Source organism: Cuculus canorus, chromosome 15 (assembly GCF_017976375.1).
Source record: "Cuculus canorus isolate bCucCan1 chromosome 15, bCucCan1.pri, whole genome shotgun sequence".
NCBI classification, from domain to species: domain Eukaryota; kingdom Metazoa; phylum Chordata; class Aves; order Cuculiformes; family Cuculidae; genus Cuculus; species Cuculus canorus.
In genome coordinates this window covers 4742741-4757731 of record NC_071415.1, presented here as the reverse complement: position 1 = coordinate 4757731, position 14991 = coordinate 4742741, and the positions used below count along the sequence as shown (strand labels likewise).

The 14991-nt window shown below is 39.4% G+C and overlaps 1 protein-coding gene across 31 annotated transcripts in view; it reads right to left on the bottom strand.

Annotated features, from left to right (window-relative positions):
- Positions 1–14991, bottom strand: part of RBFOX1 (RNA binding fox-1 homolog 1) — a 1213941-nt gene that overhangs the window by 427436 nt on the left and 771514 nt on the right. For 16 of the 31 annotated variants that reach the window (XM_054080127.1, XM_054080124.1, XM_054080166.1 and 13 more), the window contains 2 exons: positions 14917–14972; positions 14750–14825 (listed from right to left, as the gene is read on the bottom strand). The exons of the other annotated variants lie outside the window; for them this stretch is intronic. In XM_054080127.1, the coding sequence (XP_053936102.1) occupies positions 14750–14825; positions 14917–14972 (132 nt within the window). The remainder of the gene's footprint in view (positions 1–14749; positions 14826–14916; positions 14973–14991) is intronic. 31 annotated transcript variants of the gene reach the window in all.

Sequence of the window (14991 nt, the reverse complement as noted above, 5' to 3'; positions counted from 1 at the left end):
CTCCCTAGGATCCTCCTGGTCACTGCAGCCAAGCATACCTTCAACCTTCATGTGCCAAACAAGCCCTTCCTTGCTCGTGAGTGTGAGGCGTAGTAGAGCATCCCTCCTTGTCAGATATTCCATCAACTTGGTTCCTTTACCCTGTTGTGTCCTCTATCCCAGAATATTTCCCATAGAGGAAAGTTATAGTACACCACTTCATCAGTAAGTCCAACATAATATCTTCGCTGGACAGTCTCAGTCAGAAACTCCTCTGCCTTGTCTCCAACAGCATACCAATCTCCAGGGGAAGAAGTCACAGAGAGTAGTTACTGAATTCAGGAGCAAAGAAGAACTGGTAGTCTACAGATTAGAGTTTTGGATTGGCTTGACCTGGGTATCTTGGAAGGAAAAAACAGTACATGAAGTTTTTCTGGGACTGTAAACTGCTGATACATATGTTCCTCATGTGTATTATTATTTACAGAAGTGCAAGATCATACTTGCAAGCTTATCCTCGTTTGATAGACTTAAAAGGTAATTTTCACTACTATGACCACGTGTTTCCTGAAATCTGCAGCGATCTGACCTGTGGAAGTTATTTAAAATGTCTGAAATCTCCTCTCCTCATACTCATCTGGTCCAGAGAAATAACAATATGATTTCATAAACCTTATTTCCCCAAAAAGCTGTGCTGCATTCAGAACAGAACAAAATCAAACCATTAACACAAAACCAAGCAAATACAAAGGTTTAACTTTCATATGGAAATAACAGAACATCAGGAAACAAATTATTTATCAAATGGGAGAGCTGGCTGCGAGAGCATACAAAAAATTCTTGCAAAACTGAGATTAAATTTTGCCACTTAAGACAAACACCATCCAGCTGCATTTCCTAAAGATAATGATATCATCCCTGGAGAGAACAGTTCAAGGTTGACACTGATATATTAAATAACTCTGGAGTGTGTTAGAAGCTGCAGAGTGCGAAGATTCCTGCTGTCTTTTAGTTACACAACTCTCATCACCGCGGTGAAAAGCTTCTCCGTTTTCACTATGATTAATAAAGAAAAACTTGTTCCCTTGCATCTTTTACTAAGTATATGTCAAAGGCCTACTATGAAAGGGCAATGATTTATAGCCAAAAGCTGCAAAAAAAAACCCACAAAAAACCAAAGAAAAAAAAGTAAGCGTCTTGACCTGTTCAAGTAGAGGATCAGAAGAGTGACTTTATATACATTTCAGTGAGGAAAAGGAGAAATTACACAGTGGATTTTAAAATCTTTCCCAAATTATAAAGGACTGTCTCCTGGTATTTCTACTGAATTCAGTCTTTGAGTTTAAACATTTCATGTGCTTCTCACAGTCAATAAAGTGCAACCAATAAAACTGTACTGAACTTAATTTTGCTTATATGCTGCAGTTCAGATATCGGCTCAGGTCTGTTCAGAATTATCTAATGTAATTAAAAACAGATCTCTGAATAGAACTATTCCAAACAGGGCAAAGTGATGGCTATGCCCTATTTTAATGGCATTCAAGGTTGCAGTCATAAATCTTTGGATCAAAGATTCCAGAAAATGAAGAAATCCTCTTGCCAAATCAGTAATGAATTTCTGTGAAGACAAGGGATTTACTGTTCCTGTAGAGAGATTGCATTCCTTTTGCTCTGTATATTCTTCTACAAGGAGCGATTGCTACATGTTGAAAGATAAACAGCTAGATCGACAGAATGGTGATGCGATTTAAATTCCCACGTTCAAATGGAAACGTAGGGGTCTTTTTCTGAGTGGTTGTGTATTTCTAGTCTTCTAATAAGGTTTCCAAGACCCTGAAGGAAAAAAAAAAAAAACAACAAAACCCTTAATTCTTAAAAAGAAACAGAACTGTCCTTGGTTGTTCTATCAGTGACAGAGTTTGTAGACTGACATGGGTAAATAATCAACCCCTCCATGGGTTTTTGGTAGTTAAATGGACATTACAAAGTCTAGGGGGCCACTGTCAGGTAGTACAAAATTGCGTGCTTTCCTCTGGCAGATAGAAAGCCCTGTCTCTTCTCCCACACTCTTAGATAAAAATCACCGTGCATATGCACATATACAGAAGCAGATCTCTGTTCTTCTTGCCTAGGACTAATTTGGGAGGTATCTCATTTCTCAGGAAAAATAAGAGGAATGAGAAATAGTACAACGTAATAAATAACTATCATGGGTAACGGGCATAAATTGCATGGCTTACCACATCCATGTCTGAGCATGTAATAAATGCTTTATATTGGGCACGAGCGAATGTATTTACACGAGTGCCCGAGCAGTTCATGTTTGACTGGTCAGTCAGTTCACATACGAGCACCCTCGTAGCTCTTGCAAAAGTGTTTAATCACTGAATGCATGTGTGCCCAGGTAATTTATGCATGACTGCCCAGCTACCTTATGCATGAATAGCAGTCAGTTCATGCATGGGCACACAATCAGTTAGCATACGTGCTGGGCATACGTTGCAGGGGTTAGGTAGCCAGTCCCAGTTGGATCCAAACGGCTCCGACACCAGCATAAGCAAGCTACAGAAGTTCAGCTAGTCAGAGAAGCACACAGCAGTTTGGCTCAGAGAGATCTAGAGAGAGCGCTGGCTGCGAGGGGAAATGTGCTGGGAGACACCGGAGAAGATTCACGGCAGTCAAGGCAGCTGAAGAAACAGCCGCTGAAGCTGGAAAAGCGAGACATCTTTGCTAAGCTCTTCCAGTTTTAAAAACTAATTACTCCAAATGAAGCAGAACAGCTGTGGGCTCCGTGTCTCCCGCATCTTGGCTGTTTCCTTAATAATTCTGCTCTAGTCTTTTTGTCCTTCACTAACGCATTCTCTCTCACACTGACACATCATCAGGGTGAAAAATAATAGTAAATATTTCAGTCTTACTTCTGACCTCTTCAGCTACCATTAACAGTCAGCCAGGCAGAATACAGCTCAGGAAAGCTAACAAAAGTCAGCCAATACTCCAGCTTTTAGCATGACAGTAAACTTTATGGTTTTTGGAAGACAAATACTGCAGGTGTAATGCTACAAATAAATGCCTGATAGGAATAAGTGAATCCAAAATGTTCCAGTCAAAAAACACCTAGGAGCATAAACTTGAAATTGGTTTGTTGCATCCCTGCTTCTGTACCAGCATCACATAAAACATAATCCTTATAATTTCAGCTGTTAGAAGAAAAGTCAGAATTGTAGTCACACAGCAAGTGTGCACACATATAAGTATGTACACACACACACACACTTAAATGCTTCCAGTCCTTTTTGACAAAGCACACTCACAACACAATACATGCATTGGTTAGCCAGCATAGCGTTAGTTATTCAAAACAGTAATGCACAACAATTTAAGAAGTCTTTGATGTTTCATTTATAAAGCTGCACAGACACAAACTACAGAGCACCAACAGCTCAGTGTTTCAGCAATGCAATTATGCCCCATGCAGCGACTGCACGCATGCCACCATCTCCTATTTTAGTCACGATGGACTCTGCAATATGCTATCAGATACTTAACTACTGGTTGCCCACGTACTTCCTACGTGGAGATCTCTCTAGTGTGCTAATTAGTTCAGACCGTAGCTGCCAAAATAAAATGACATAAAAGAGACTAATGCATCATAAATAACCCACTGAGTAAAGCGAGAAAACATCTGTTAAAGAGCTTTGCACATTCATTCGCTTATTGTGGGGATATAAAGTAAAGAATAAAAGAAAAAGCAAAACATTTAAAAAGCAGGGAATAGACATCCATTTCTCCCTCTGTTCTGGAACTGGAATATTTTGGTTTGGTAGATAGCTTCCTTTTTCTGCATAGCAGGTCCAAATCTGGGCTCATTCGCACACAACAGTGACAATGGGGTGTGGTCTTTTGGTGACATACATGGAGAAAAAGGATGGTAATTTTCACTGAGCTTCATACCCATTCCATTACAGAGAGTGGGAAAAAGTTTCTCTTCTCAGCATATAAGGCTAGGAAACCCCAACACCCAAAAGGCAGCTGTCCTGGCTATAACACCAATAGCATAGATTTACACCATCAGTTACTCAGCCAGCCTGAGGAGGACAAACCCTGTCCCATATTAAAGCTGTCTGAAGTATCTATTCAACAGGGTGCAACTGAGACTACAGAACTTCCATGTAACAAATTAGTAAAATAACCTGAGCCAAATGAGTGAGTATAGGGTCATAATTGATAAAGCAGTCAAGGATCCTGCTGTATGATGACATACAATGCATTTCTGAGTAATTATGACATCTTTAATTTTGTAACAACAGATTGTTTTAAAACAAATGTTAAGCAGCACTTTTGATTTCAAGAGTTCTGCAGCATTATTGTTTATTACTGAATAGCTCGCTGGCTTTGCTGAGATGGCTGCTTTATACAGGCGGCTGAAGTGCTTCCTACTAGCAACAGCCTCAAATCTAGGAAAAAACACTCTATTGTCAATGCAAAATAACAAAAAAATACCATAAAAGTCTTTCTGGATAAACACTGAGCAGAATAAATGACAAACGCAGGTGTTGCGTCATATTAAATCTCTTGAGCATGGTGTCTTGTGTCTTCCTAAAACACCTTCCTCTGAGTCATAGAATCATAGACTCACCAGGTTGGAAAGGACCCACTGGATCATCGAGTCCAACCATTCCTAATGCTCCCTTAAACCATGTCCCTCAGCACTTCATCCACCCTCTCCTTAAACACCTCCAGGGAAGGTGACTCCACCCCATCCCTGGGCAGCTGTTCCAGTGCCCCATGACTCCTTCTGTGAAGAATTTTTTTTCTGATATCCAGCCTGAACCTCCCCTGACGGAGCTTTAGGCCATTCCCCCCTTGTCCTGTCCCCTGTCACTTGGGAGAAGAGCCCAGCTCCCTCCTCTCCACAACCTCCTTTCAGGCAGTCGTAGAGAGCGATATGGTCTCCCCTCAGCTTCCTCCTCTTCTCCAGGCTAAACAACCCCAGCTCCCTCAGACGCCCCTCCTAAGATTTGTTCTCCAGCCCCTCACCAGCTTTGTTGCTCTAAATTAGTCAATTAGTGTTTGAATCAAAGCGCACCATTTGCTTGGAAAAAATACCCCGTGTTAAAAATTTTGTGGCAGTTTGTTACTCAGACATAACGGAAAGAGTACATGTTGCAGGTGAACAGTCCAGGGAACCTTTCTTAAATTATTGTCAGTTAACACAAAATTCAAATCAGTGATTTGAATACTGAGGAAAAAAAAAACCCACAAACAATTAAACAAACACTCTGGTAAATGCCTTTCTTCCCTCCTTCCCAGGCTCAACTTCAGCCAAATACTTTTCCTTCCCTTTCCTAGCCTCAAATTCCCTTGTTTTCACCACGTTACACTTCATCTCTATCCCTTCAGTGAGTTGAAGAGTGGTGCAGGAGGCTGGGGCTCTACTGCTTTCTCTCTGCCGCTTCTTGCTACTTACTCGTCTTCTGCTTCAGTGTGAATCCTCCCCGTGCTGCAGGACACACAGGGGTGTCTGCACCCTGCCCGGGGTGCCCTGCAGGCCACAGTTCTTCCGGGGTGCGGTTGCCCCGATGCGGGTCCTGCCTGGGTCACAGCCCCTCTAGAGGTACCTCCTCCTGATCTCATTCCAAGAAGCCTTCAGCCATGCCCTCAGCAACGGCTCCTTGCACACTTCTCCTCTCCTTCTGTTCCCCTAACGCTCGCCGGGGTTTCTTGCACCTGTCTGAACAGAGATGCTCCGTGCACATCTCTGCCCCGGCACGTGAACGGCACAGGGCAGCTTCGTGGCCTCCTCCCACACAGGCGCCCTCGCAGCTCCCTCCCAGCAAAACTCTGATTTATCCCCAACACGGAATCTGACGTTAAAGATTCTCTAATGCGTTTCTTACTCAGACACCATAGATACTATGCGCATAAACTGCTGAACAACATATTTAAAGAAAAATGGATAATCCAAGAAGCTGTATTTCTTATGCAGATGTTTATCTTACAATTCATCCTAACGTTTAATTTAGAAAAGAGTGGCATGAGGGATAAACTCAAAGTTCTGTTCATAAATAAGGAATCTGAAGTACTTAAATATAAATTAAACCTATAAATATAAAATGCCAGCCCATTCCAGACTAGCTTAATTCATAAATACTCCTTCCTCCCAATTCATCAACCAGCCTAGAAAGGCCCTAAATGTTTTTGCCACACACTCTAAATACATTTTATAAAAACATTTCTGATCAACTTCCACTGGGTAGCATTTTCAGGCCAGTAAATTCATAAACCTCCCAAAGGCCAACTACACCTTCCACTATTTTTACCATGGTAATTACGAAAAAAAACATGAGAAAGAAAGCTTAAAAAAAAAACAACAAAGCCATACTACAGTTCTACTGTACATTAATTCAAACCTAAGAAACATCAGGGTCCTATAAGAGCTAATGTGTCTCATTGAGTATCGATTCTTTCTGAGCTCCTAAGGATAAAAAGCAATATTCTACTAACCTATATTTTACATACCGTTCAGAAAGCTACTCTGTTTGGGTTTGATTTTTTCTTTGGCTAGGCTTACAGTTTGTTTTTAAACAGTTATATTTTAATTATTTGGTTTTTATCTACACTGGCGTATAGCCCAGATCACAGGCAACGCAGATATTTTCCCATCTTTTCCATTTATTTTCGGATGTTGACTAACGTAAATAGGGAAACATTTCTATTTATTTGCCAAAAGTTATTGCTGCTATTTCAAAACAATCTGATGCATTCAAGTCATAGCAATGCAACACATATTGGACTATCTGATGGCATATTTTTTAACTTAATACTGCAAACATGACAATTAGCAGAGTAATTGTGACGTTATTAAGGATCAATGAATCCATTTACTGAGAGGAAATGAGAAAATAATTCCAGTTGCTCTGATAAGGCTTTTAAAATAATCATACTTGCACAGGAATGGATTCATTTACAGCAATGGGATTTCTGACAAATACTGTGCTCTGTTGAGTTTTGATTACTAATGGTTACAGCTGCTCGCAAAGTAGTGTACACCACCTTCTCGGAGATAAGAAAGAGAAAATACGGCACAAGGGGGAAAAGAAGGGGTTAATAATGCTCTTTTGTCTGAAAGCAGAGTTATTGCTAACGACAGCTAATTAAAAAATTGTCACAAGGCAGCTGGAGCTCCTCGGCCAACAAAGTCAAACAGAACAGTCCTGAATGAAATAAAGGGAAGAAATTCCAACAAAGATATGCCTGCAGTGAACAAGACCGAGAGGAATTATAAACCTACAAGGAAAGAGGCTTGAACAAAAGAGGCCGCTGCTTTGTGTTTTGGACTACAAGCAGGCTCTGACAAAGGTGCTGAGCGAGTCATGTGCTGAGGCCACTGAGATTTCCAACATCTCCAAACACAGGCTGGTGCAAATTTCCTTAGCGAATCAAAGCCATAACCACAACGCAGCGTCCCAACTGGGCCCTGACAAACTCAGGACCTCAGAGCGTTCCTGTTTGACTGGCAATGAGCGTGAGAAGCGCACCGGTCCTGCAAAGTCCCACTGTGAAAGGACCAAGGGTTATTTAGGAAGAAAGGGGATAACTGAGGGTTTTATTGCATTAGCCCAGCTAAAGAAAAAGAGTTCTTGTTGCATTTCTAAGAGTCTGTAAGGCTTGGGCTAGTCAAGAGGGACAACCATGCTTCATTATGCAACCCCAAGCCATTACAGCTTTTGAGATCACCATCAACAGAGCACTTTAGAAATTCACGTTTACGGCTACCACAGGCTTATGATGGCCTTTGTCATCCGTCTCAATAATTCTTTTAACAAACAAGCAGATTCTATGGACCAGAGACTATTTTCCTATAATGCTTTCTCATGTATTGTTTACACTATATATTTTATGAGCTGCAATGTTATTAGAGGGCTCAACAATCTTTGTGTGTCTACAACATAATAGAATACAGTTTTATTATCCCAGTGAGCAAGTATAAATATTTAATTCTTATTTACCACATGACAGTGGGAATTGTTTCAGCCAGTAAATCTTTTTGTTGTTCTACTGTTGCAATATGTACTTTCCGCTGATACACCAGAGCTTGTACAAAACACTCTCAGATACTTCACTGAAAATAAAATATTTGGCAAGTCATTTTTATTTAAAACTTTGCCTCTTCTTCTCACAGTTAACAACAAAGAAAAAATAAGCGGAGGTGTTGCGAGCTTTACTCTTCTTCAATGAATCCAAGAAAAGAGAGACTTAAATCAACCAAGGGAGAGAAGAAAAAGACAAAAAGAAAAGTTAAAAAAACTCAACAGAATAAATACGCATCAGTGTAACCCTGTCATTTCCAAGACTCGTCTTCCTTTCATTCCCACGTAACACAGCAAAATCGTGTCACTGAAGAAGAAATGTGTTCCTTATTTCTGGTGACAGAAGCCTAACCCACCTAGGAAGGTGAAAGAAAGGAGGTGTAGATGATGACTATGAACAGCAGGGATGTGGAGACCACACCTCACACGGGTGGGCAGGCCCAGAGAACCGCACTAAGGAGGGGAGCAAACAACGAGCATCTTCCCCCACCCCATGCTTTTACCAAAGCTTCAACAGCACAGGTAGTCAACCTCAGCTCAGCTAAAGTTTCAGAGCACTAACAGGGATTTTAATATGCTGAACACAGCGCTACTCGGTGCTTCAAGACAACGGATGATTTGGTAGAAATGGTTTTGTTATGCAAAGAAACAAAAAACTGCCACGAGGGATCCCGAGATTGTTTTTAACTGTAGCAAGAAAGCAACATCCAGTGTCAGGTGGGCATTTACCTTCATAGAGAAAGCAGTGACTTGAGAATAGGAGAGCTGGGGATTTTGTTTTTAAGAAATTAAATATTCTGTACATAAAGAAAAGGAGGTTAGTGATTTTCCTCTCAAGTTTAAAAGCCAAAATAACATCGTCTCTAATAAATGTCTTAGGATTCCTAATTTTAGTAAAAAAAAAAAAAAAATAGAAATAGTGGAAAGTTTTACAAAGTTCTATTAATTTCAGTCTGTATATAAACTGAAGAAATTCACCAAGTCTTTTGATATGCTAACAACCAGATTTCCTCTGCCAGATGGGGTATCCAGAGAGACTTAGTCCCTACTGTTATTGTTCATACAGCAAATTATTGTTCTGTTGTCCTAGGAATATGAAAGTGGGAGTTGAAGGTAAAGCCTAATCTAGATGAAACCTCTCACAAAATTAACAACTCCAATTTGTTTATGTTCAAACCCAACATGGAATCAGAATAAGTACTCTTGTAATTCAACTCAAAGTTCCACAGCACTCCTTACAGTATGCTTTTTTGACTAAAAGAAAAAGATGAGCTGTTTTGCCTGGCTTTTGTTTAGGGTTTGGGGTTTTTTTTTTGGGTAGCTTTCAATCCACTGAGCAAATGCAATGAATTTACTAGTCTTATCTACGGGGAAATGTAAAAGTATGATGGCCTGCAGGCAGATAAGACAAAAACCGCTAGAAATCACTAGTCATCATTAAAATAACCACATAATATCTTAGGATTCTCATTTAAAACCACCAACATAACAAATATGCATCACTGACACTGAAATATCTGAATTAGATTCCTAAGGAAACAAAGTTATCCTTCTTTTTTTATCACAAGAAGCATAGTATTACAGAAGAAAACCAGGCAAACTCAGGGCTGGAGTCAGTAGAAATTCTTTCCCAGTATAACAGATGCCAGAACTGTTCTGCCCAACACAGTTACTCACTGCGGAAAGGTTCCCTGAACTCCAGGGTATCTGTTTATACCCCAACTTATCCACAGTAGAGGTGGTAACAAAACATTTAAAAAACTTCAGGCTGAGGAGGTGTAGCACGAATCTGATCCAAATCAAAAGAATAAGAATTTGTCACTACAAAATGACTCTTCGAAAGTTTAACTTGAAATAGTCTAGTTTCTATCACGCCGTGTGATCTGGTATCAGTAGGGTTAATTTGACGGCTCCATCTATGCGCACATTGTTTCGCAAATGTATTTCTGTCAGTAGTCTCAACAGCCAGTCCAAAACAAGATGAACATCAGGAGTTCCGAACACAGGACTGCTGGAACAGATCAGCCTTCACGAGCTACGCAGTTATCAGAGAGAGTTGTACCTTTCTACAGGCCGTCTTTTAGTTTGGACAGAAAACTTCACTTCAAAACACTGTCAACCTAAGAGCACTTTTATGGACACTAGTGACTCTTTATTCGCCCTGTGAAACAGAACAAATAAGATAGACTACTTTTGGTTTACTTTAGCAACGAAAAAAGAGCTGAGTAACGACTGTGTCATAACGATTATGAATGTGAGTATAAGAAAGTAACATGGAAACAAAGGAAGGAGATTTGCATTCAATTTTCTATCAGCTAGAACTGCTATCACTTTGTGGAATTAAGTACGGAAACACCAATTTGTTACCACTAGGAATTTGGCTAAAGTTGTTTTCATAGCTTCATAAAAACTAAATGGCAACATTCAATACTGTAGGTGGCACTAGCTGCTACTTCGGAAAGTTACTCTCATTATAGCACATACTTCTAAATAAATGTTCTAAATAAACAGTCACTTTACAAGAGCTGGCTAGTTCCACATCAACTCCTTCACTGTTCCCAAGACAACAAGCTGTAACGATCACAGGGAACTCCAAGCTCATGTTTGGTCTGAGGATATCTCTATGAAAAAGTCAACAGGCCATAGTGGCAGTTAATCTGTCTTCTTCCTGTCATCCCTGGAACATCATTCATCTCACAAAACCCACATAAAATTCAGTCCTCAAATGGAATCCTTTCTACTTGCCTGTATTTAACAAGGGTTTTTCTCCTGCACACTTAGCATCATTTTATGGGGAAAAAAAATAAAGAATAAAAAAAAAATCCGACAGATCCTATGCTCCAAAGCCTTTTCCTCCTCTTCTCTGGCTCCATATTTTTATATTCTGGAAAGCAAAAGGTATCACTTTTCATTTCTCCTCCATTTCAAAGTCTTGGTTTTCAGCAAATTCCTCATTCTGAATAGTGGCTTTGCTTCTGCAAAAGTTATAAAAACCCCTTTCTAACTCTTACAGGCTGTCCTGTAAAAACAGCAGTAAAACATCACAATTTGGACAGCATTTTTGCAGGGTCTTAGGTTTTCGGGTCTGAGGTCACTAAGAGTGGCTAGGAAATTGAGTCAAGAGGGGGGAAAAAAGGTTGCTAATCTAATAGGAAACACATGCACGTACATATAGATCTGCTCAGTTTTAACGAACATTCTTAAGCTAACCTTTTAGACCTTCAAATATTTTTCAAAGCTGAAATCCCCCTACATAGAGAATTGCAATCTCCAGGCAATTTTGGTTTCAACTGAAAACTTTCTGCTCTCCTTTATCAGACTCTTGTATTATTTGACTTTGCCCCTCTTGTAAACAACAACCACCTCACTTTTTCACCAGTTCTTCAGCATTTGGAATGGGGAGGGATAACAGACATCTGCAGCAAACTCACGTCTGACCCATTGAATCAGATATATGGAAACCACTTGACACACTTTCTCCACATGGATGCTTAAGATAACTGTAAGACAAGCATTAAAACTTTTGAATACAGAATTGGAACAAGTCTGTGAGCCTTCCAATGCCTACATATCACTGCTCACAGGGTTAACCGAACAATTTTTCATTTGTTTGAGAGGTTCCCCTGTGACCCTTCCAAGGTGGTGAAAAGTAGTGGAATCCAATGAGAAAGGTGATTGACAGCTCTCCCTCTTTTGAATATTCACCTTATTCTCATGTTCCCAGCTTCATTCGTTTGGGAAGCAGGAGAAAATATCTCATCCTGCTACACGCAACTGCCAAAAGCAGACTTCCTTGGCACCACTCCATATCTTCCCTTCTATTACATAGCTATTTTTTGCTATTTATCCCCTTTGAACATATATTAACGTGTCCAATTGTTGGCACAAAACAATTCTTTCGTACAGGTGTAGGAAGTATCTAATCATGTACATCAGCTTCCAGACATTTTCCACATTCCAAACCTAATCAACAAGATGCTCGGAGAGGCCGGCTCGCCCTCGGAGGCTTTTGCAGGAAAAGCACGAAGGACAATCTTTCCAGCAGTAAGGAGCATGTACCAGGAAATGGAGGTGGAGTAGAGATAAACACCCTGAAACCTCAGTAGACCATAGAGGCACCCTCCTAAATGTAAATCCAACTTGATATAGCCGTGCTTCTCCTCTCTCCATCCATGACATTGATATCATGAAGACACCACCAGTAAGATGTTGATATGTTGTTTCCCTATGCCAGCAGAGTTAACATTTGAAAAACAGCTTTTCAGTTCCTCCAGGAATAAGAGTAATTTTACCTCAACCTCAGCAGATTTGTAGCAACAAAGTAAAGAAAATCTGAGTAAAAGCTCAATAAGCAAAAAAGGACAACCACAAACTCTCTGCTGTTCAGAGAGACTTCTGAATACTTAGATATTGGCATGGTGTCTTTTTTCCTTCTCGTAGGAGCATAACATTCAAGGCGTAACACAAACCAATCTGGCATCTCTGTAGATGTTGGCACATCTATCATTGTAAGCGGCAGTCACTTTAAAGCGTAAGTCCAAGGCAAAGACAGAGCACTATAACAAAGTCCTACTTTAGAACTAAATTGAGTATGGTGTAGATGATGGCAACACAAAACTTCTCTCTCATGTATCTCTGTCTACTTCTGCTGTAATAATTAAGATGAGACAAGTAAGCAATTTGCTCATATTAGACAGAAATTTAGCAGAAAAAAAATTACTTGTTCACGAGGAGAAATGAACCAATAAGATATTCTCTACATTTCACACTGGGGATAAGCAGCAGAAATGGAAACTGTATGCAGACAAAATTGTTTCATAAGAAAGACAAATTGAATAGAAATTTGAAAATAACTGTTATTTGAAAACAGAAAAGGAAGCCTAATGAAATAACATTACACAATTGAGTAGGATTCTTTCAGACCCACCAAAAAAGATAGATTGATTCCCATATATAATTTGGATTTCCTATAACAATGCCCAAAGATGTCAAAATCTATTACCATTGATGCTCGCCTCTTTCTGTACGTTGCATTCTAGGACTCAGCTTTAGGTATTTGTTGACAGTACAAAAAATTTTCAAGGATGTCTCTCTGCATGGATGTATACAACTGACAAACTACTGTCCAAATAACTGGCACCTGGTATTTGAAAAGTACGAGCTGGATATCTCATCTGCCAAGATCAGCAGAGACTCTGTTTCCTGCATGAAGAGAAGCAACACGGAGACGAGCAGAACAACGAGGCCCATTCATATCGCAGCCTCTTTGCAGAATCAATAGCAGTTTGTATGTAATTTAATTATATCGATCTGCAAACTTTCTGCCTGGACACAATCTGAAACTAAACAGCCCACTGAGACCCAAATGGCCAATATGTGCTGGAGTTAATCAAGTTTAATTCTTAAGATAGCAAGCTATGAATGAACACCAAACCAGTCTGCGAATCTCCCCAGCTGGTCAGAACAAAACGCTAGGTACACCTTTTTTTCCTTATCACTAAATCATCCTACCTTTTCAGCAAATTTCCATCTGCTGCTTATTCCAAATCTAAAACAAATAATTATTTCTACTAATCAAGCAGCTACTGCCAAGCGGAACAGAAGTCACAGAAGGAACTATCTTTGTCAAGTAGCAAATATAAAGAGGCACTAAAATTTGCTTTTCCAATAGCACCCCAGTCAAGTCAGTTTTCCACCTATCCCTGAAACCTCACAGAGCAGTGTCGCACTCTGGCTAGTAGTATTATAAAGAAAATGAAAAACTTTGGTCAACATTACAGAAAACGTATTTAGTCAACAAGTGACGTGGTCAATAATGAAATAATCTATCACTAATTTATGAACCTACGTCAAAAACTGTTCTTTAACCACAAAGTTCTTCCTTATGGAATTCAATACTGAAGAAATCAACTTCTCATTGATATTTTATCAACAATTGTGATCTTGGACACATTATGGAAAAAATAATTTGGTGGTTCTTGATTCACATACAATTTTTACGGAACATTAGAAAGGCAGACTGTTAGAATTTGAAAAAAATACTTAAATCATCTTACACCTAAATACAGAAGTATTGCAAAAATCAAGATGCATCCAGAGAGTTCAGTAAGTGATAGTCTGTCTTTTGACATAAACACAACACTGATTTTTAGTTTAAGACTTTATGACAACTTAAAGCTAAATAAAAACTAGCTTGCACCCTATTAGTGTTTATTAACAAGAAAAAAACCCACAAAACACCAAAAAAACAAAAACCACCTCCAACCTCAAATGATGGAGTACCTCAAAATGACTTCAAGCAATCTTTCTTTTACCCTAATTTCCCAACAGTTGAATACAAGACATAACAAAAAGGATCAGGTTGATGCACAGGCACACTTCAGTGTAACATCTGAAAATGTGTGCGACACTACCATCTGGAAACAGTCCACCAGCTATCAGAAGGGTAAACTCAGACGTAGGATCAGACTATACATATATATATATATATATGTAAAAACAGTTTAAAAAAGGACATACTAAATAGTTCAAAAGCTCCTTAATTCACCATTGCTTATATCCAGGTGTGTAATTCAAGATAAACTCAATTAGTTTAAAAACACATGGCAGGGTATTTAAAGTGTTACCAAGGCAAATTAACGAAAAGGATTAAATTCAAGTTCATTTCCTGGACACACCTTTTTAGCACAACTCTCCTGCATGACAAAATAGAATCCATGTAGAAAATCTTGGTTTAGGACTAGCTCACGATTCCTTAGGTCAGAAAATACCATTAGATAATCCAGTTTGTTCACTTATATATCAAAGCCAAGCAGATAAGCTTAATTTGTAATTATTCATTTACTTTACTGTCAAATCTTCTCCAGCCTGTTTCTGCCTCCAGATTCTGAAGAGACTGGACTGCAAGAACAAGAAGATT